The following is a 24366-nucleotide window of genomic DNA, read 5'->3' on the forward strand; positions in this document are numbered from 1 at the left end:
ATTTGAAAGGCAGCGCCACTAGACGACTACTGCCAGAGTTTCAGTTGGATGGCTGTTCACGTCGCTGCGTAACGTCAGTTTCACTTGTTTTTATACAGGTAAGTAAATTTTGATGACCTCATTTAAACTAAAAACAAACATATACGTCTTAAGTTAAGTTTTTGTCTGTTGTAATATTTCGAATGAGCACATTTAGGAGCTACCAGTGATGTGATAATTTGACCATAAAATTCCTTTTTTGACCGTCTGCGTGAAGTTAAAGGAAAAACATGGCGATAGGGCACGTTTTCGAACACCAATCGGGGCATATTTTCGCATCAAAAACGTGCCCCGTCGCATCGAAAATATGCCCCGCCCCCTTCGATCGCTACTATTTATCGATGTTTGTTATATTATTTACTCTTAAATGAAGCATAAATAGTTAAATACACATGAAAAGGTAAGCTTCTTATTTGGCAACTTATATTTTTAAACAAAAAACAGACAAAAAAATAAATCACAATCTCAATCATTCATGAGAGATACATGTTAAAACAAAATTGGCCTAAATGTTTATAAAAATAGCACTAAACTGATATGTTTACAGAATGACTTGATTATTATGGCTTGACATTGATCTGTGTGTTGGGTTTTCAGATTTGCCATGGTACCAAACTACAAAAAGAAGTCTGAAAGAGGCAAGTACACCATAGAGACTATGAAAGAAGCTGTCAACAAAGTAAAAGAAGGAAGAAGCCTCTGGTTTTAATGCCAAACAATATAATGTCTGGCTTCAGGGTGTCAGGGATTTTTCCCTTGAACCCAGATATCTTTACAGATGCCGACTACATGCCAGCCTATTTCACCGACAGACCTGCCCCAGTGCAGGCAGAGGTGTACAGGCCTATTACAGGGCAACACGAAGAAGCTGATACTCAAGTTCTAACACAGCCAAACGTAGGATGTCCCACCCCAGAAGAAGTGAGACATCTGGAAAAACGAGTCCGAGAAAACAGACCGACCGGCAAAGGAAGAAAGAAGAGAAAGCCGGCCATTTTGACTGACACTCCGGTCAAAGAGCAGCTTAGACTAGAGCAGCAACAATCTAAGCAGAGAAAACAAATGAAAAATGGGAATGAAAAGAAAGATAAGAAAAATGTAAAAAAGTGTTTATTTAAGAAACAAATTGGAAAATCTAACAAGCCCGAAGAAAATGAAGAATCAAGTGATGAAGAGAAAGAAGACTGTGCTTGCATTTACTGCTTAGAACTGTACAATAAATCAAAGGCTAAAGAGATATGGGTAAAGTGCACTCGTTGCAAAAGATGGGTTCACAAATCTTGCATCAAAGGAAACCCTATGTTCTTTGTATGCATTAACTGTGACAGTGACGATGACGTTTAGTGTTTTTAACAGCCCTACATGTATTAAAATTATTAAGTAACCAAGTTGGTGATGAGTTTTTTTAAATGTATATTTACTGAAAATCAATTAATAACCTACCTTGAAAATATTTTGTTTGATTTCCTAAATTATATTAATATGAGTGCATGCGAAAACTTGCCCCTCTCTATTAATAAGGTATGCGAAAATTTGCCCCGGTCACGGGGCACATTTTCGCACGTGACATAACGGCACTTAAAACTATTTTTCTGTAAAACAAAGCTTAATTAATTGATGTAAGTAATTCCACGTTGTAGCCAAGGTTTCTCTAAATGGTGTAGTACAGTTTCATCAAACTTAGGTAAATAAATAAAAATTTTAAAAAATAATTAAAAAAAGCGTGAAAACCGGCCCGGTCTCCCCTACACTAAATATGGCAGCAGCCTGGAGAATTCACAAAGAGTTTAATGGTGAAATGACGCAACTAATATTTTTAAGGGCTATAACTACACCCCTTGATTTGATTTAATAAAAGGTTCAAAGGTGGATTAAGTAAATCCCCTGTCAGGGCCTTGTTGACCATTGAACTCTACTGTATGTTTTGATGGAGTAAACCATTTCATTAAAAGCGCGGGGAAAAAAAAAAAAAAAAAAAAAAACTCGATGTAAATATTGTAAAAACAACACTCGAACCAAGTGTAAAAAATGCAATGTAATGCTACATCAAAATTGTAAAGCATATTTTCATTAAAAAAAATTGATGATTAATAAAACGGGTAAATATTTTTCTTGATATTTATAGTTTGTTTACTTTTAGTACTTCTCTTTTCGTGCGAAATGCAAATAAAATATGGCTCCCATTTTGGAATAGATTATGCACAGATACACATATATACATAATTTTTGTGATGGATTTAATTATCTTTACTAATAATTAAGCTGAAAGTCTCTCTGTTTGGATATCTCTCTGTCTGGATGACTGGATCTCTCTCTGTCAGGATCTCTGTGAAGCGCATAGCGCCTAGACCGTTCAGCCGATTTTAATGAAATTTGGTACAAAATTAGTTTGTAGCATGGAGGTGTGCATCTCGAAGCGATTTTTCGAGAATTCGATTTTGTTCTTTTTATATTCCAATTTTAAGAAAATTTTACCGAATAAATTATCACAACGTGGATGAATAAATTACGAAATTATCATAACGTGGAACCGTAACATGGGTAAGCAAAAAGTATAGCAAATTGGTGAGAGGTTCATCATCGATTATTTGTAAATATACAGGCGAACCAAATTACCTTTTAATTTTCTACTACGGGCAAAGCCGTGCGGGTACCACTAGTTTCTTCATAAAAGAACAAGAATATAATATTTGAGACGCGACTCTATTAAAACGCGATAGGAAAAAGAAGTAGAAATGAAACCGCGAATGCGGTAGAAACAGTTGAGACAGCGGATTTTTTCCCCTATCAAAAGCACCAAAGATCCCACTACGGGAACAGCTTATAATTTCTAAACGACTGCAGTTTTTTTTTTTTTTTTTTGGAAATTTACAACTGCACTGAACTATAAATATACATCTTTCATGAAAATAGTAAATTCTTTCTAGATTTTTTTATATTTTATACAGCGGCGTTCAATGGATTAAAGCAGAAAGTTTTTTAATTATTTTGTGAAAGTCGATAAAAAATGAGATAATCAAGACTATGTTGACTACCGGAAGTATTTTTTGTTCCACATGAAAATAGCATAAATCGTAAAACAAAAATCAAGTGCTGAAATTCCTTTTAACAAGACTGCGTCGAAAATTATTTTAGTTTGCAGATTAAGTTAACATTAGATTAATGAAATTTCGATGACACAAATCCGAGAGCATACATCAATCTAAGAAAAATATATTGATTCTTGTACCTTATCAGTGGAGGGGTTGTATTTACTTCAAAACCAATATTTTAGTTCACATGATTTGACACAAGCCATCCTTTTTCGTGTAACATGAAAATCGATCCTGTCAAGTAGTTTCGAGTGTCAATACATCACATTTAAGCTACTGCGTAAATAAGGAGCTGTGAAAAACATTATATACATAATTTTGTCGCGACGTATTACTAGATTTTTTGTTCTAGGGAGACATTTTATTTTATGTTTAAAAGAAGACCTTATTGTTTTATAAAGACGAAAAGTTTGAGAAGAAAAAATGACCTAATGTTGAAATTGTGAACCATTATTTTCCGCTTTTTTTTTGAGCAATCACGATTGCTTATTGTTCGCATTTGACTGTTTTTGGCGTTACGCTGATTTTATTTTCCAGCCAGCACCCTCTGCCAGCACAACCGTCGCGTCGACCGACCTCACGATACTGCTCCTCTTTCGAAAACCATGTCCAGGTTGCGTCCGTATCCTACAAACACACGCATACATATACACACCTACACACACACGCACACATACACACACCTACACACACACGCATACATATACACACCTACACACACACGCACACATACACACACCTACACACACACGCATACATACACACACCTACACACGCACACACACCTACACATACACACACTCTTACACACACATACACACACTCATGCCTGCACACACACACAAACACACATGCCTACATACACACACACACACATACGAACGCCTACACGTAAAAGCACGTACACGCACAGCACTGCACAACACTCACACACACACGAACCCACACACATGCGCCTACACAAACACACACACATACGCCAACACAAACACACACGCGCATACATACACACACACGCTCGTGATTGCGAAAAACATAATTTGAATTCAAGATGCCAAAAATTCAAATAAATATAATTTTCTTTTTTTTGCGGTTCAAGTGGAAATAAAATTTCATAGCACGATGACTAATTATTCAACAAAATTAACAAAACAAAAACAAAAATTTTTATGAAATTTTTTTTAAAAAAAATTATTTGTCGTTATAAACATGTGGATGTGGATGCACATATATGTATATAAAAAAAAACTTCAAAATGATGCTTTTGTTTAAAAAATTGATTGAATTATGGATGAAATAACTAGAAACGCATTTTTCTTTTCTTTTTAAAAGTAGCAACATTGTTTTCAAAAATTACAACGGATTTGCATTTTAAAGATGTCAGTTTAGGGTTTCTGTAAAATGCGTTACCGTATTACTATAAAAACCGTACGTATAAGCAAAGAGAGGAAAAGGCAAATTATAATATGTGAGAAATAAAAAGACAAAATGTAAGAGGTACGAAATCAAAAGACAAAATAAAAGATATACATGTACATATGATCCATAAATTATTACTCTGATAATAGTTGAAAACCTAAAACCAATAAATCAAACCAGGGCTGCGGAATTAAAGCTGTGCTGATTTACGAAGAAAAAGGCGTTACAATTCAAGGAGTTGATGTCCGAGTCGACCAGTTTTTCCTTAGGTTCTCAGCTCTACAAAGTCAGAGTCGGAATCGAATTGTTTTTCAAAAAACGAGTCTGAGTCGGACGCTTTAAAATTCCGGGATTCGATGTCAGTTGGCTAGTTTCCCTCCGAGCCCGCAGTTTTACGATGACTAAAATGTCGAAGTCGGAGTCGGACTGATTTTGGAAAAGACGAGTAGGAATCGGAGGCTTTTCAATTCTGGGAGTCGATGTCTGAATCGATCAGTTTCCTTTCGAATCCGCTACTCTGTCAAGACTGCAAAGTCGGAATCGGAGTTGGACTGGTAGTGGGATAGAGCAGCCGAAGTCTTAGGCTTTATAATGCAGGGAAACGGAATCGGTCTTTTCCCACCGATTCCGAATTCCTGACAGTAACTATTTGTTATGTGAAAGCAGTAACAGAACAGCTGCATTAGTTATAAAATGGTAGAAATATAATACAGTCATACCATGAATTATTTAATTTGTAAAATCAGTAACAGTACAGCTGTCAGTTATAAAATGGTAGAAATATAATACAGTCCTGCTTTGAACTATTAATTGTGTGAAAGCAATAACAGACCAGTTGTATTAGTTATAAAATGGTGAAAATATAATATTGCGCAACGTTTCAAAAGTATTTGATGAGTTATTTTACTTTCCAAAACAAACTGGTGTAATTAGCTCAAATTCTTACATATGTAAATTCAAGAATACAAACTGAACTTAATTAAGTATGTTTTGAAATTTTTCATCCAGGTCGATGCACTCAATTGAGTTTAATCCCAAATATTTGGCTAATGTGTATAATTATGAAGATTTATAAACATAGTTCATGAGTTGAAAGGGGCTTACTCACACACAAATGAGAAAGCGCTTAGTGGGAATGTTATTTCTTATGAGCCATTAAATTCGAAAGGATTTAACAACACTTAATTAACGGGGAATTTGTTGATGATTTACCTCGCTTAAAGTGCAACTTTTCTAAAATGTATCAAGTTTGCAGAAAGATATTAAATGGGACTTAAGCATGCATGCATGCCTGCTTTTACATAAATTTTTTCTCAAAATTAATTTAATAAATGTTCCAAATAAACTTCTACTAAATGTGAAATCTTAGAGACCTATCCGCTGAATCTGAATCAATCGGACAAAAGTATCAGACATGGTTATTGGATGGTATAGTCTAGAGGTTGTAATGGTTTTAAATAATGCCCGGTTACAGTTATAGGAATTTCGAAAGGACACTAATTCTTTTTTAGCGGAAATTGATCTGCGTATTGAAAAACTGTAAATGACGTGGTTCTACTCGCCTGTGGCAAAACTTTCCGATGTAAAGCATTTGTAAAGACGAACATTAGAGCCATTACATGGAAAAAAGGACAATTTACAGTAAGAAAATAAAATTAAGTAGTATGAGCTACAGCAATACAGCATTAAAGTTTAAATAATGCTATCTGAGAATATTTAACCAGTATTTTGGTTTTTGGCAGCAGGAAATAAAAGATGGCTGCTATCACCTGAAATCTGCAGTTGAATGATGTGAGTTCAGGTGCTGTCATCACCTTAAATCTGTAGCCATGTGTCGTTAGAAGTCATTGCAATGTCTCGCGCCTAAATTTCGACAATCATGTCTGGAATTTTCAATTGATTTGTTTAGTGGATAAGGCACCCGTATTTCGTATGTTGGAGTTTCCTTTAGACGACTAGAAATAATAATAATAATAATAATAATAATAATGCGTGTATGGTACAAATGTATGCCTCTAAGATCTATGATCTTATTTAAGTGTATGAAAAGTATTAAAAATGTTGCTGCAAAAAAATATTCCCCGTAGCGCACCCATAAGGACAACAGAATTATCAAAAACCACGGTACTTCAAGATTTCTAGACGCTTACAAATTCAAATAGAAATAGATTTGATTCTGTTCTGCCCCATGGTGGAGGGGGAACGGAACCGCATTATCTACACAGATAAAACTTATTTATAGCAGTTTTCACTCTTTTAGTGGTTTTATTTCTACCGATTAATCCTAGATTAGTAAAATATGGTTAAAAAAGCACCGGATAAAATTCAGCCTATGTTCCGTGTTTTCATACAATGACAAATACTCTTAAATTAAAGAAAAAAATGTAAATAAAGCTAACCCCGTTAAATTTATTTCGGTTGATTATTTGAACGTTTGTGGCTTCAAATAAATTAAGAGATGAATATGAAACTTTTTAATCATTTTCATTTTCTCCACCAAAACTGCTTTGTTTTTGTCACTGTCAACTCAATCACAGAATTCTACTTTTGTCAACCTGCACAGCACACGCTACCCATCACTAAGTAGACTTTGAATATAGGTCATTCTAGAAAAGTGTATCCTTAATTTGTTTTTTATCAGTGTCTTTCTCTTTAGAAATTAATTTTGTATTACCTTATTTTTTTTGGCTGTTCCTTGTCCTCGTTTTTTTTTTAATGCTATCCATTCTATCATGTGTTAGTCGCTCTCCTTTGCTTCTATACTAAATAAAACAGGAACCATTTATAAATACCAAAGAGGTGTGCAATAATAAACGGACCTCAATCTATGTATTTTCAGCGGCATAAAGAAAACTTAAGTAAAAATTTCAGTCAACTTACCTTACATTCTGAAGTAACAAATAAACTAAAGGAAAACTATTAAATCTTGAATAAACACGAAGAATCAAGTACGCGACAATATTGAGCGTTCTTTGCAAGCAGACATTAAAGAATTTATATGTATGCCCATGTAAAAAAAATATAACTTGTACGCCTAATACTAAAATTACATATTGTTTTTTCTTCTTTTTTTCGAATTTTTGTGATGTTGACTACACCGTGTTTCTAAAAGTCAATAAATTCATTCCAAGTTTAATCTATGTTTTTAAAGATTTTTTTTTTCAAAGTAAAGAAAAAACAACCACAAGAAAAAAACTTTTAATAAGTCTCAACATTTTAAAAATCATGCTGTAACACATGAAGCAATTATCTATGCAGGAGCAAATTTGCACATTTGCAATGTTAAATATCCTAGGTTGTCAGAGACACGTGAAGAAGTTAGTTGTTTTTGAATACTTTAGTCTGTAAATGATGAATACGAACGGCTGCAAATAAAAAATGGCGTTCTCCGAACCGAACCATAAAAAGATGTAGCACTATGCATGTAACAGCGAAAGCTATACGATTTAACTAAAATTTATGTTGAAGCACACTTTAAAAAGTAATATTTTAAAAAATAAAGGGAAAAATTAAGTAAATATACAATGACGTAAAAGAAGGCGAACAGAAAAAAAATCCTTTACTACGATACATATCCATTCTTTGGCCTCAATGTAATCATAAAAAAAATTATATATAAAATATCAGCAATCAGAAATTTTCAGGAGTCTGAACAATGGAGTATCTTTGACGTTTCAAGGGTAAAATCTTCAACGAAAATTCATAAAACATGCTAAGCTCAAAAAGGAAAACGGAAAACATGAAAAGTGGATGTGTGTGTGTGTGTCTAAGTTTCTCCCATTTGCATTCTTATCTTCATCACAATGCATTCTGTCTAAAACTAACCAACCCCACTTTCTCGTATACCAATATTGACTTTCTAACATGATATTAATGTTTTCCCTATTAGTTAAGGTTGCAAATTATGTCATACATAGATTTTTATCATTTAACAATCTCAATTATCACAATTACTTCTTTGATATAAAATTGCCCTCTCTTTTCAAACACTAACAGTTGTTTTCCTTTTTTTCTTCTTGAACAAGGTATTTTTTATTTATTTTTTTAATGTATAAAGTAATGAAAATTTAGCTGGGCCATTGTTTATGGTTACTTGTAGTTGGTAACACTATTGTTAAAGAAGGAAAAAATAAAACAAATGGTTTTGAAATTGAAAAGTATTTTCGTTCAAAAGTTAAACATTCTGGTGAATGACCCAAAAAATCGTTGTTTGATAGACGTAAAAAATTCTAGTAATTGTGAGAAACTATTGAATTTAATGTGATTCATATCTCTTTATCTTTTTTTTTTTTTTGCTCATGTTGTCAGTCAATTAATTATTTTCCTAGGAATTCTAACAAAAGAAAATATCATGCGCCAGAAATTCTAACAATCGTGTTTGTTATTCAATCACATTTTACGTTTCAAATGAAGTATTTCTGACGTATCTAACTAGCAGTGATATTAATATTCCATCTTTAATTTATATGCGGAAAATACTTCTGAATATAAGAAAAATAATAAGTAGCATAAGTGAACGGCAGAAAGTTACTCAATAGCTAGAAGTGATTGAATCTCTCGTAGAGACAGTTCTTGATTTTCTTCACGCGAATAAAGACGATCCACCAAGAAAGTTTCTAATAAAGACTCACAAAACGGACACAAAAGGGAAAGGTTTTGTGTGCTATGGAAATATAAGTGGGTAATTAATGCCTCACGTTAAATGGAAATTTAATCATATGTTTATTTCTTCTGAAAATAGCATCAAGAACGATAAAATATTCGACATGAACTAAAAATATTTGAATTTAAGTATAAAAAGTAAAAATACTGGCATTCCTTAGAAAACACAAATGATGTAAATACTTTTGAAAACCTAAATATTTTTTTCTTTACAGCTTCAAAATTGCTCTTTTGTTTCAAGTAAAAACACAAATATGCTTATCCAATTGTATTTAAACTAGTTTCGACATATTTACATTCAAATGAAAAATTCTCTATAATGTTAGGTTTTTAAAAGTTATAATTATGCTAAGAGAATGACTACGAAAATAACTGTATGCGCCCCTAAATTGCATTTTATGTAAGGAAATCGGTTACGCAATTTGATTTCAGTTTCTAACAAAAAAAATGCTTTAAAAGGTCAATTTTGAAAATTACCTACGGGTCAAAGTTAATCATAAAATATGTCGCATTACAAATGAGTGAACAAAACTACCATAAACAAATTATTTTCCGAAAAAAAAAAGGAAAAGAAGAGGAGAAAAAATTAATTTTGTCAAGAACAGCTCTACTATCTATTTGCAGGTCTCTATAGAAACCTGCAAATTAATATATTATGCCAACTGCTCCAGCTCTTTGATAACGTAGCAGTTACTGCCCATTCTATAGTTCATATTGTTCGACTTCTCATAGTATTTCAATTTACATTGTTGTTACTCTTTTGTGTTTCTTGTTTTTGTTTCGTACACTTGCCATTGTGCTACCTACGAGTGAGACTTTAAATAATATATGTATATATATATATATATATATATATATATATATATATATATATATATATATATATATATATATATATATATATATATATATATATATATATATATATATACATATATATATATATTATGACAATGAATTAAAGACTGAAAATTCGAAATAAGTAAACGCAATGCATTAAATAAATTGTTAAAACTCTGTTTCTAGTGTAAAAAGCCCAAGGTTAAATAAATGTTAATTTAAAACAGAACTAATTAGGAGAAGCTCTTTGAAACAATTAATGTAATTTAATATCCATTGTTCAAAAGTAATTTCGGTGAGTAATTAAAAGTGAATGGAACCATTTTCTAAATAAGATTGTGCTAATAAAATTTCATTTGAAGTAGTTTTAAAAAATTTTGTCACACATAATATTTATATGGCTTTACGAATTTAATTTCAAATTGTTTAATTTTTAGAAGGAGTTTGAATGGAAAACTATATTTTTTATGAAAAACGTTTTTTTTCGTTAGGTAATTAAATAATTAATAATTACCAACTTTCAAATTCAATTTTGTATCGCTTTGTTTTCATCCCCCTTTCAAGACTGGCAGCTTTCCTTTCTATTAAGAATTATTAATTAGGAGAATTGAATTGAAAAGTCATTTAGCATTTCAGTAAAGTGTCGAGGATTTTTAGTCAAATTTCTCACATTTAGAGCATAAAGCATCTTCTATATTATTCGAACTTTTAAAAAGAATATTAAAATCTGTGTTTTTTTAGGAGAAGTATTTTACAGGGTCTGTTTAATTAATATCGAGACTCCTTTGCTGGGTCCTCAACGAAGCGGTAGAATTCGTTCCGTCCGGTTGGCCTCAGTAGAGGGGTCCTCCACCCTTCAGGCGTATTTTAATTCAGTCGCCAATGGGCATGTGTTGAGACAGGAGGTGGATTTTTATCAGGTGTAATTTTTATGATGTCATAGCGCCAGCATGGAACACCGTGAAGTTTTTCTTTAAACTCGAGAAATCTGTGACTGAGGACATGAAACATCTCTGACATGAAGCAGGTTTACAAGAATGATGCCTTTAGCCGCACAAGAATTTTTGAGTGGCACAAAATGCTTGAAGAAAGCCGGGAGCTTGTCGAAGACGATCACCGTGTCGGACGCCAGATGACAGCTCGAACGATGCTCAGGTAGCCAAAATGAAACAGTTTTGGACTGTGACAGGCGTTTAACCATCGCCCTTATCAGTGAGGAGACCGGCCTTTGAGTCGGAACCATCCACACCGTCGTAACAAAGAATCTTGTGGTGAGGAAAATGTGTGCGAAGCTGGTAAAGAAAATCTTGAGCGAGGAACGAAAACTATCTTTGGTGGAAATTTCGCTAGAAATTTTGGACAGCACAGTTTTCCGTGACAGAAACCGTTTTCCAGCGGGCTTTAGACGAATGACAGACGTGCCGAACTAAATGTACAGAGTCTGTTCAATGAGTATCGGGACTGGTTCCAAAAGTCAAAATTCGTTGCAGGTATCATTACAGTTCCTTAATAGTCCACAAAATACATTCCTCCTGCATCGAACTAAATGTATCGATGCAGGAGGAATGTATTTTGAGGACTATTAAGGAACTGTAATGATATCTGCAACGAATTTTGATTTTTGGAATCAGTCCCCATACTTATTGAACAGACCCTGTATTTTTCATATCAAAACAAACGTCACTTTTGATGTGACTTTTAAGTACATTTTTGTATACTCAACATGTAGATTATATACCATTTTGAACATTGGTTAATTCGTACCAACACTAAACTTGGTTACTATTTTTATTTCTTTTACTTTCTTGTAATTACGTAATTTTGCTTTTATTCAATTAGGGTTTATGCATGTAGTATTGGAACTGAATGATTGATGCGAGGTATACTGACCACTATTTGTGTGCTTTACGATAACGAGGCTTTCTAATATATTCTTTGTCTACTTGTACTCGTTAAAAATTGTACTTTTTGTAATTCCAGAGCATGGTATTGAAATCATTGTGACTAGTCCAAGGTGGCCCTAGTCTCAATGAACCACCTATCCTTCTGTATTGCAGCATAATTTGAACTTCTAAACTTGTTTTAAACGGTTTCATATCGTTTTGCATAAGAATACAAATTATAGTATGAGCGTACTTGCGTCTTATGTCATTATTTTGAGAAGGACATAAACAGATTTAGTAATATTTTGAAAATTTCAGGTTTATAATTTTCTTACAATATTTTTGGATCTTTTTTGCGGAAAGTTTAGCATTTAAATATGTACTGTGGCACTTACTTTTTACAATTTCACTTTTCTCTTTTTAATTTGAAGATAAGTTTGAAATTTTGCGAAGCTGCGTTTTTTTTTTTTTTTTTAAACAAACAAGCCATTATTTTAAAACTCAGTGAAAATTCTTTTGGATCAACTTTAAGCATGACTAGCAATGTTTCAGTTTTGACAAAGATTCTAATTATCAGCAGCAGAATTAAGAACCGCAGAGCAGTTGGTACATAAATTGTTTTCAACTTAGGCCAAACGCAGATTCCTATCACAACATGTAGGCAACTTGGAACTTGTTTTGCATTACAAAAACATACCTTCTGTGCATCTACGTTTTAAAAACATGCCTTATTTACTTTAAAACTTTAAACAGAGGATCCGACACACCTCATAATAGATACCAAAATAAATTCTTTAATCATCTATTAAAGAATTTAAAGTTGCTGTCAATTACGAAGTGCAAGACTTCCCCCTTCTTGTCTTAAAAATGATTTCCGTACAGAAACACAGCCATGATGTTCAAGCCTGCTGCATCACACGTATTAGGGGCAGTCTATAAATGATGCCGCACTTTTTTCTTCATTTCGGCCCCTCCCCCCTTTGTCACAAAGTTTCACGATTCACCTTAACCCTACCTCTGTGACATTTCAAGCCTTTTTTTTATAAACAGGTTGTTATCCAGAAATAATTTGTGAAAATATTAAACATTTTTGCCCAAGAAATTATTTAATTGCAGCATGATAAATATTATGAACACTTTTTAAAAAATCTCATCCTAAATACTTTTTTCAAACTGGAAATTTTAATAGTTACTTCAAACTCTTGAAAAAAGCTCACCTTTTTTAAAAATAAATATCCATTTAGATTCACATCATAAAACTTCCTCGCAACAAGCCATATTTCTAGTGGATATCAGAAAATGGAAAAATGTGTTGCAATATTTCATCAGAGGTAAATCAGTCTCGGAATTATTTTCATAAATATTTTATGCTTGCATGGTGATTAATTCATTCAACCTGATTTTCTCTCAGATGATTAAATCTTGCTAAGAAGTATCATAATTTACGATTCACTCCTTGCGACACGTATTTGCTGAATAATGTTTCAGCTTGCATTAACCATACATTTTGAATGATTAATTTCTTCTTATGCAAACAATTATTTTCTGAAATTTATTTATTTTTATTTATTTATTTATTTTTTTTTATGAATATTCAGTAATGTTAACTTACATTTTAACTTTAACAGATCTAAATATTCATCAAAAAAAAAAAAAAAAGAAGAAGAACATATATGTGCAGAAAACTGAGAGTTAATCAAATGTTAGATAGATAAATAGTTCAAAGGGCTATCTAGCGTTATTGACAAAGCAATCTTAATTTAATTTAATTTACAGAATTTTTATGAAGTCTTGTGCTGCTAAATAAATTATATTGCAAAATGTATTTAAGATCTATGTATCATACGTTTTATGTTTTTTATACACTATACAATAAACCGTATTGAGACACCTTTTAGGGTTTATATCGAGAAAAGAGAGAACAAGCGTTTCGTAACCTTTGTCAAATAAAAGTCATGCTCCAGCTGTTCTTTTACAACAAAACATAACTCATATATACATTTAGGGGACCTGAAACAAGTTCAGGCAGCAATAATAGATTTTAGTCATCCTTCATCGTATATAACTGTATATAATAGCAGAAATAAGTTTACTTAATGTGTCGAATTTATTTTTATATCTTGGCGAAAGTATCGCTTATAATTACGAAGATATAATAATACACATTTCGCTCGCAGATTTTTGGCTCATAACATGCAGAGTTTTCCATAAGAACGTAACAAACTGTAGGAAAGCTTGACAGCACAATAGCTAAAATTTGAAATTAAAATATTGAAAATTTAATGAACTGTGAACGTTAAAGGAACTAATTTTTCGCTGCACATGCAAAAAGTTATCAAGCAAATTTATAACCCTCGTAATTTAAAACCCAAGAAGATATCCCAACTCATAATTCCATTACAAATCGATATTCCGAACATTTAGAAATGTGCCGACAATCTAATGAGACTAATTTAAATAATAATTGAATAAGTGACGAATCGTGAGAGGTCGTTCGCAAGTTTGCAACACTTGCCTGCAATCGTTTAGTGTGATTCATGATATAAACCGATTATTTGCGAACGATTTCTCGCGGTTCGTCGCCTATCCAAGATTTGTTGATATTCGGCACTTTAGATCGCTTATATCATTGCAATTTTTTAAAGATATTAAACTTAATTTTTAATTTCTTTTTAACTTCTGGAATTTTAGCTTCTCAGCTTTAGTTTTAATACATATTTTCAATTCTAATACGGCGGTTTTCATCCATAGAAAGGCTGGTATGACCAAGCCTTCACCCCCTTTCCCAGAAGGTAAATTCTGGCTGCTGAAGTGCCTGGCGCAGTGCTGAAAGTAGTCAAAATCTTCATGGAAATACAAAACGTGCACAAGTATAAATGCATTAACGTGGTGAAGAAATTTTTTTTGAGATCAAGATGAGTATTAAATAAAATAAATCTGAAGTAGTTTTTTTAATGATTTTGATAATCAGTGCTACACTTTATAAACATCCTATATACTTTAACTGTAGCATAAGCACGTTAAAATTATTAACGACTAAAATATTTTTTAGCACTTTTTCGACCAAATTTCAGCATCCATATTTTTTTCCTCTTCAATGGAAAATGCAAAAAATAAAGCGAGAATGTGGTTTACGAATGTACGATTAAGGAATTTCAATAATAGATAAAGTGCGAATTTGCTAAGTGTTGTATTCATATATGATTTTGATTGCTCTCATGCTGGAAAATGTCGAGAGACGATATTAAGATTTAGAATGGAAAATAGGATTCAAAAATACAAATGTAAAAATCAAGAAGAACTAAAAGATATTTTTCATTGAAACATTCCCTTTTATGATAACGGATTGAAGTTAAAATTGAATGGAAATGAAACTCTAAGAAATATTAAATCATGTTCTTTGTTTGTTTTCATCTTACTTTTCCTCGTATAGATTCAGCCGCTTTTGGTTTTATATATAAAATATGTGCAATAAATTTGAAACTTTGATTATTGAATTAAACTAATGCATTCGCTTGAAGTTTGTGCGTAATTTAAGTACAAAGCTATTCCAGCCTTTGTTGAAAGTTTACGAACTAATAGAAAAGGTTTTAAGTAAAATGACAGCCTATATCATGAAAAATTAGAAAGGTTTTCCACTTTGTCCTCCTAATTGATGGCTTCCCCTTCTTTGAAGTCTGGAAAAATGGGACACACAGAACGAGCACTCGAAAAGATATTGATGTTAAAAGGCCAAAATTGGAAGCTCACTATTCTTAAATTTGGAATGATGTAGAGGGACATAACAGAAAATGTGGCGACAAAAGTTTAAATTACTTTTTCCGAAGAGACATTTAAAAGATTTATTGCTTCAGTTTTGTTACAAAAGATGTAGTTTTCATCCGACTACATAATATGTCTTTTATTACTCAGACTTTTGCATTTGAATATTCATTATGTGTGTACATGGTATAATATGCTTGGTCATTATCTTTGAAAATGCGACGGCAGTTGATAGTCTTTCATACAGTGCAAACAGTTTTGTTGTTCTATTAATGATTTCTACTAACCAAGTAAACACCAATACTTTAAATTTCAATTTTTACTATTAACTTGCATGCATCGCTCTCAAAGTGGACGTCGTGGCACCCTAGGGTGCCTTAAAGAGTTTTAAAGGGTTCCGCAAAGGTTCAAAAGTACCGATAGAGGGTGTTGCTGTAAAGGTTAAAAAAGTTCAATAATTCAAATTTAACTCATGCCCTTTCTTTTGGATGAATTGAGACATAGTATGTTGTGCTTTAATATGGGTGCAACGTAGACATAATATGGGTGCAACGTGGATCTAACTCATCGTGGTGCACTACGGTCAAAGCTTTGTCGGCTGAATGATCTACAATTTTGGCAATGGGCCCTCTTCTGATCAGTAACTCCGGTATTTTGTGACCTTAACTTTTCCTTCTAATTTATATTGTTAGTGTTCTTATTTAATCTTAATTGTAGCCTACCATTGGAAATTTAAAAAAAAAAAATTCTGCTTTATGCCTCTGTGAGAGTAACTTGATACGGAAGATCTGACTCTATGATTGTTTTTTAGCGAAGGAAATCATGTTATTTTTTTACCCCAGCGTATTACCTTTTACCCCAGAGACTAGGGGTAAATGGACATACCCATTTATTTAACCAAGAGAACAATGTAGGTGGGTATTTGCATTTTACACAGTCAGTTTAGATTCGAAAGAAGTTCTACACCTACAATATTTAGTATGCAGCCCGGTGATGGCATATAACCCACTGAATCCCCCAAATGTTATCTGAAATTAAGTTCAAAAGTTACAACCCATTAAAATAATTTATGCACTTTTACGTAAAATACACATTTAAAGTACTACAGAATGTAGTACTATGTAGAAATTGAACTTCCAAAATAGAAAAAGAAAAAAAAAACTTTGTTGTTTTCATTCACCCTACAGTCCAGTATTTTTGTGGTAAATTTAAGACCCAAATTTGCACATAAAACAGCTGGAAATGCGAAGTTCTTTAAAAATATATATATTTTTGGTAACGTTTCACATGACAAGTAAAACCAGTTTCTACACATTAGTAGCTTGAGAGGGAATGTAACATAATTTTCTTTATTGTTCCAACTTCAAACAATGATGATGCCAACAACTGTTTGGAAATATTTCCTTCCAGAAAAGTAGAAAAGTGCCTAAGTAAAGTAAATTTCTGTTCAGCGTTCTTGAACGTATTTCAACCGAGGAAAAATGAAATAATTTCTAGATTCAAAATAATAGTATTAGTAGTAGTTAGTGCCTGTGACACCATATCTTCCCACGTCCGACTAAGAAAACCAAAATTGTGCACTGTTTTTCTAACAAACTAGTGTTTTGAGTTGACCTGGCCACCACAGCTTTCCCTCCGGAAGTGAGTCACGAAGCCTTAGTCGAAGCTGGAAAGATGGAACTGGTTGTTCAGTATGAACAAGACATACCCACCAGTACTTTGAGACAGTCTTCTGTAAAACCTGTTCGTCAGTTGTGAGATATCTGCCTATTGTAAATACGTGCCACTACAGTTACTGCATCCTAATTGACAAGTATGAAAAAAACCTAACAACAAATTAAAAACTACTAATTTTTATCAAGTCCGAAAGTACGACAGTTCCCATCAAGTGTGTTCTAAAAACCAAAATATTGAGTTTAATTTCACTGCAGTTGCAACGAGTGTAGTCATTTGTAAGAATCTATTTTGCTGATGAGAATAACTTGATAATATAGTTTCATACTTTTGAAATCATTTTGTTTTCTTTCTTTTGTTCATATCTCTCTCATTCTAATAAGAATCTTTTTTTTTTCCTTGAGAATGAAAGTTTTTTGTTAAAAAATGTTCATTATTTAAAACAAAACTCAGCAGATACCTTTTTAGTCGAAAAAAATACATGCTGCTGAAAACTCATCAAGGAGAAAAGTACAGGTTTGTTGGAGTAGGAATGTTTGCGTTACCAGCGTAGGGCTGCCAACTGTCGGCCTAAATTTTTATTATTTTTCACATAACCGGTGCGTTTTCCAGGCACAAATAATTTAGAAAAACGCACAGATAACTTATAAGAACCCTTTGTGCATACATCACAAATTAACTACATGAATAATTAAATGAATCGGATTAACGATATCAATATTAACCACAGCCACAAATTAATAAGCATCAACAAAGAACAATCACAAATTAATAAACATCAACAAACTCACAATAAGAAGTTGAAACGAACATTAGAAAAAGAAATCTAGTTTTGTGGGAGGAGCTTATAAATATGTTCGTATCATTACATAACCAACTGATAAGTGAAAATGAACAATGGGAGTAGAGACTAATTAATTCTTAAATAACTCATTGCATGGAACGGGGAAATTTCATTAATTATCATACAAGTCTTGAAATTTAATCCTTTAGTTGTGGAAATGTTTCATGGCAGAATGAATCTTTATACAGGTCTTTATCCTTGAGGGTCTTTTTCGAATAATTAACAACTCGAACCCGGAAAAGGTCACCCACACGCTGTACTTTAAAATATTAATGAGACATTCAGTTTAGTTAAAGAACTTTGGAAACGCAGATTATTGTCCTAGTTGTTACGTATTTTGTTATATTGGTGGAAAACTTTGTACAGTCAACTCCCACTACAACGCGATTCAACTTACGCGAAACGGCTATAACGCGAGTTTTTCACGAGTGAAGAATTTTGGAGCTAGCGTGTTGAATCTCCCTTTTAGTTGCTTTTGGCTAGAAAATATCTCGCCAGTTTTTACAGCAAACCTAAGTTTAAGTTTAAATTGAAAGATTGCTTTAGGTTTTGTGATTCCGATCAATGTGGATTTTGAAGGGAGCCGCTGGCCCTTGAAATACCAGCATGAACCATTCCTATGGTTTTATATTGTTTATGTTAATAAAAGTTAGTTTTGTTTTAGTTGATGGTTGTAATGTGGTTACTTGTGTAACATTTTGACCAAATGAACAAATTTACGAACAATATTTAAAACCTCCAAAATAGGAACTGCTGAGTTCTTTTATTGGCGTCCGCGACAGGATTTGATATTGTGATCAGCTGAATCTGAAAAGTCTTGAAATTTACACAGGTAAGCTCAGTTTATTATTATACCTGTTGTAAATATTGCATTGAATGAAAATGACAAGTACATTAGAAATCCTAAAGAAAAAACGCGGAGGTTTAAGAACACAAACTTCAAAACTGTGTAACAAAATAAATACAGCTCTAGAAAGTGAGGAAATCGTAGCAGAGCAGAAAATTGATCTTTTAAGTATTTATAAAGACCAATTAAATGAAAAGTACGACTGCTTGAAAAAATTAAATTCGGATATCCAAGATCTGACTGCCGAGTCAGAATTTGAAAATGAAATAGAAACTTCTGAACATTATAGCGAAAGAATAATAGAATTTCGGTACAAGATTACTAAGTTTTTAAATGAACGTGCTGCTGAAAGTCAAAAGGAATTGTTTGAGTCATCAATCTCGAAAGATGAAAGTAATTCTCAATCCTTCAAAATTGAGCGTTGTATGAAACTTCCTAAACTTACCATACATAAGTTTTATGGGGACAGCAGTTGCTGGTTGGAATTTTGGGGCCAATTTTCTAATGCCATTGATAAAAACAAAAGTTTATCTCCTATCGACAAATTTTCATATTTGAAATCTCTACTTGGTGGCAGCGCTTATAATGCTGTTGCAGGATTTTCACTTACGGCAGAAAATTACAAATCAGCTGTAGATTTGTTGAAAAACAGATATGGTAGAAATGATTTAGTCATTAATGCGCATATGAGTAAGCTGTTAAATTTAAAACCAGTGAAAAATTCCTATCACATAAGGGACTTAAGGGAACTTTATGATAATGTTGAACTTCAAATTCGAAACTTAAACTCCCTCGGTGTTACAGCCGGTAGTTACGGACACTTGCTTGCACCTATTTTATTGAAATTAATTCCAACTGAAATGGCCCTGGATTTCAATCGTAAACGGTCAAGTATGACAGATATGGACATCGATGAACTTTTAACATTTATAAAAAATGAAGTTCAAGCTCGTGAAGCAACAATTCATCTGCAGAATTCTAAAAAATATTCTTCAAGTAGTAAAAAAGAAAAAAATAAACAGCAGACTAGTAATTACAAATGGGATATTCCCACGACTTCTACATTAACTACAAATTCAAAAGGTGTTTGTATATTTTGCGATTCAACAGAACATGATTCGAAATCATGCAAGTCGAAGCCTATTTCTGACAAACGTGAAAAATTGCGGAAGACTGGGCGATGTTATGTTTGTTTTCGTAAATATCACCTATCCTCAAATTGCAAATTTAAAACTGAGAGCTGCAAAATATGCAATGGTAATTTTCATCACACATCAATTTGTACCAATAAAACTTTCAAACCCGCAAATGTAAACAGAGATACTGGGGGAGAATCAATTATTGCTTCAGTTTCTCATTGTCGGAAAAATATTACTAATGTAAATACTAAAGAAGTAATTTTGCAAACTTCATGCGTGAAGGTGGAATCTGATTCGAATTCTAAATTGTCTTTAATTCTTTATGACACGGGAAGTCAAAAAACTTATGTCACAGAAAATTTAATTTCAGAATTAAACCCTCCAGTTTTAAGGCAAGAAAGACTTCAGATATTTTCATTTGGAGCTTTTAAACCGCAAATTAAAAATTTTGATGTCGTTGAGTTGAAGTTATCTCATGTAGATGATAAATCGCGTTGTATTCATATTGAAGCGTTAGTAACAGATGTGATTTCGAGTGTTAGTATTCACTCCCCACCACTTAGCAAAGAAGTTATGACTAAACTAGTGTCATACAAGTTTTCGAGTTGTGATAACGTAGGTGGTTCTCAAATCGAGTTATTAATTGGTGCGGATTATTTTTACCAAATCTGTTATGGTCCGGTTGAAAAGTTAACAAAATCACTCTTTCTGTGTGATAGTTTGTTGGGGTACTCGCTTTGCGGTTTTGTAGAGGATGGGTCAATGAAAGGGGAAAGAAAATCTGTTTGTAGTTTCTCAGTCGTAAGTAGCAAGCTAAGCCCTGATAATGAGATCGAAAGCTTAAGATTTTTGTGGGAATTGGAATCACTCGGGATTATGCAATCTAGGGAAAATGTTTCAGAAGTAGAAAAGGAAATAATTGATAAATTTGAATCTAACTTAAAGTTTGTAAATAACAGATACGAAACTTCTTTATTAAGGAAGGAAGATAAGTCTAAAGTTGCGAATAATTTCAGAATTGCAAGAAATCGCTTTGACGATTTAAGTAGAAAACTTGAAAAGGACATTAATTTATTTGATAGTTATAAAGCTATTGTTTTGGAACAGGAACGTAATGGGGTTATAGAACCATGTTCTGATTCAAAAATCGAAAATAGTTATTTCATGCCTCATAGACCAGTAGTAAGAGAGGATAAGGTAACCTCTAAAGTTAGAATGGTGTTTGATGCTTCTTCAAAGGAGAAACATTTAAATTCTTTGAATGATTGTTTATTTCCCGGACCTAATCTTAATCCAAACGTTCTTGATATAATACTTAGTTTTAGGAAACATAATGTTGCATTTTGCGCCGATTTAGAAAAGGCTTTTTTGCAAATTGGAATTGCGGAAGAGGACAGGAATTACCTGAAATTTATATGGTTTAGTAACGAAAGGGGTGAATTAAAATTTATGAGATTTTCGAGGGCGGCTTTTGGGGTAAGCTGTTCCCCCTTTATTTTGGCTTCTACGATCAAGCATCATATTAAAAAATATGAAAATCATCCCCAAGTAGTTAATATTTTGGATTCATCCATTTATGTAGATGATTTGATATCTGGTGCGAAATCTGATAAAGAAGTGTATTACATATCATCGACAGCTTCAGATATTTTTAAAGAAGCTGGAATGAATTTGCGGAAATTTAATACTAATTCCGTAAAACTTCGAAAAATGTGGGAAGAAAAGGGAATGTGTGAAACAGCTGAACTTCGTAATGATACCTTAAAGATCTTGGGTTTACTATGGAATACCGATTCTGATAGCTTGCATTTTGACGTTCCAGACTTTCGCGAGGATTGTAAAATCAATCCTTCAAAACGCGTTGTTTTGAAAAGTGTTCTAAAGATATTTGATCTTCTTGGAATTCTTTTACCATTTACTGTTAGGATGAAAAGTTTGTTGCAAGAAACTTGGCAGCGAGGTATAGGATGGGACGAAAACTTACCTAATGATCTAAAATACGAGTGGGAAAGTTGGTGTTCAGAAATTGATCATTTACCCAAGTTTGAGATATCTCGTAAATATTTTCCGGGGGGTTTAGAAAATTTTGATACCATAGAACTTCACATTTTTTCTGATGCAAGTCCTAAGGCTTATGGTGCTGTTGCATATTTTCGATGTGCCAAAATTGATAATGAAATTCGGACCAGTCTTGTTTGGGCAAAATGTAGGGTTTCCCCTATAAAACGTTTGACAATCCCTCGCCTCGAACTTATGGATGCGATAATAGCTGCTAGGATGTGCAAATATTTAAAAACTGTTTTTAGTTCTCATGTTTTAGATGTCCATATTTGGTCAGATTCCATTGTCGCGCTACATTGGATAAAGGGTTCACCGATAAACTGGAAGCCATTTGTGGCAAATAGGGTAGAAGAAATACAGTCTTTGACTAACCCCAGAATTTGGAATTTTACTCCAGGGAAAGCCAATCCTGGAGATTTGTTGACCAGAGGGGAAAGTTTAACTAGTCTTGTAGAAAATACATTATGGTTTGAAGGTCCAGATTGGTTATCAATGCCTAAAGAAAGGTGGCCGAAGCATGACATTCTTCCCAGCAATAATGATTATTTGATTGAAAAGAGGTCCAAATTAAATTCTATTCAGCTTTCCTGCAATGTTAAATTACTTACAGAACCATTGCTGGATTTAGGAAAATTTAGTAAACTTAATCGTGTATCACCGCTTGGATTTTCAGATTCCTTAATAACATTAATAAGAAAAAGACTAAGCTGTCAGGTGAGCTTACTACTGCAGAAATTACAAAATCGGAAAAATATTGGTTAAAGTTAACTCAACAAACTGTGTTCACTCTTGAGGTTGAAGACCTGAAACGGGAAGAACCTATCAATAAAAATTCTCCTTTATACAATTTAAGCCCTAAATTGGATGAAGATGGTTTATTATATTTATCGGGAAGACTTCGCTTATCTGGTCTGCCTCTAAGGGAAAAAAATCCTTGGATACTCCCGGGCGGGGAACAATTCACCAAACTGCTAATTCTTCAGGCCCATGAAAAAGTTTATCATTATGGAGTAGCCACAACCTTGGCGCATCTTCGAGAAACATATTACATCATCAAAGGAAGGAAATATGTTAAATCTGTGCTGAAATCTTGCATTATTTGCAAAAGATTTAAAGTTAGACCTGGCAAGGAAGAAATTGCTCCTTTACCGAAGGATAGGATAATTGAATCACCCCCATTTGAGACCTGTGCTGTTGATTTCGCCGGCCCTATTTTTATCAAAACTAAATCGGGCCCGGAAAAGCTTACATTGTGCTCTTCACCTGTGGAGTTACTAGAGCTGTTCATTTGGAAGTAGCATCTGACCTCAGTACTGAAACCTTCATCTTAGCTTTCAAAAGATTTGTTTCACGTAGAGGACTCTGCAAAATTGTATACAGTGACAATGCCAAGACCTTTATCAAAACTGATAGTTTACTGAAGGAAGTTTGGAGTAAGATTTCCAAAGCTGAGGTTCAACAGTATTTTACTAAAATCCGAATTGTGTGGAAATTTATTGTACCTAGAGCCAGCTGGTGGGGTGGGTTTTGGGAGCGTATGGTGCGTTCTGTCAAAACGCCCTTGAAGAAAGTTTTAGGACGATCTTGCTTGAGCTATGAAGAGATTCAAACCACTCTCACTGAGATCGAAGTTGTTATAAATGGAAGACCTTTAACTTACGTGTATGATGAAATTAACGAGCCATTTCCCCTAACTCCTTCTCATTTTCTGATAGGCAAGCGCCCAAATTTCTTTCCGGATATTCCTTCTGTGGCAGAACCAAAATCCAACAAAAAGACCCTCACGAAATTATTGAGATACCGAGATCAAATTTTAAACCATTTCTGGAAGCGTTGGAGAACGGAGTACTTACTGGAACTTCGATCTGCAAATCGCATCGTTCCAATAGATACTCCTACAAAATTCAAAATTGGAGACGTGGTTATAGTTCATGAAGACAAGGTTCCAAAACACATGTGGAAAATAGGAGTTGTTAAAGACCTTTTTTTCGGCAGAGACTCTAAAGTTAGATCTTGTGCTGTTCGAACGCCTTCAGGCGTTGTGAGGAGACCTATTCAATTACTGTATAATTTAGAACTTGATATTGAGTCAGTGACTCAGTAA

At 33.3% G+C, this 24366-nt stretch overlaps 1 protein-coding gene across 1 annotated transcript; it reads left to right on the forward strand.

Moving 5' to 3' along the window:
* Positions 1-762: 762 nt before the first annotated feature.
* LOC129218696 (uncharacterized) lies at positions 763-24366 on the forward strand. Its single transcript, XM_054853021.1, has 5 exons — positions 763-960; positions 21309-21636; positions 21784-22976; positions 23057-23556; positions 23619-24366. The coding sequence occupies exons 1-5, from the start codon at positions 763-765 to the stop codon at positions 24364-24366; spliced, it is 2967 nt and encodes a 988-aa protein (XP_054708996.1).

The sequence above is a fragment of the Uloborus diversus genome, chromosome 1, assembly GCF_026930045.1.
Source record: "Uloborus diversus isolate 005 chromosome 1, Udiv.v.3.1, whole genome shotgun sequence".
Taxonomy (NCBI): domain Eukaryota; kingdom Metazoa; phylum Arthropoda; class Arachnida; order Araneae; family Uloboridae; genus Uloborus; species Uloborus diversus.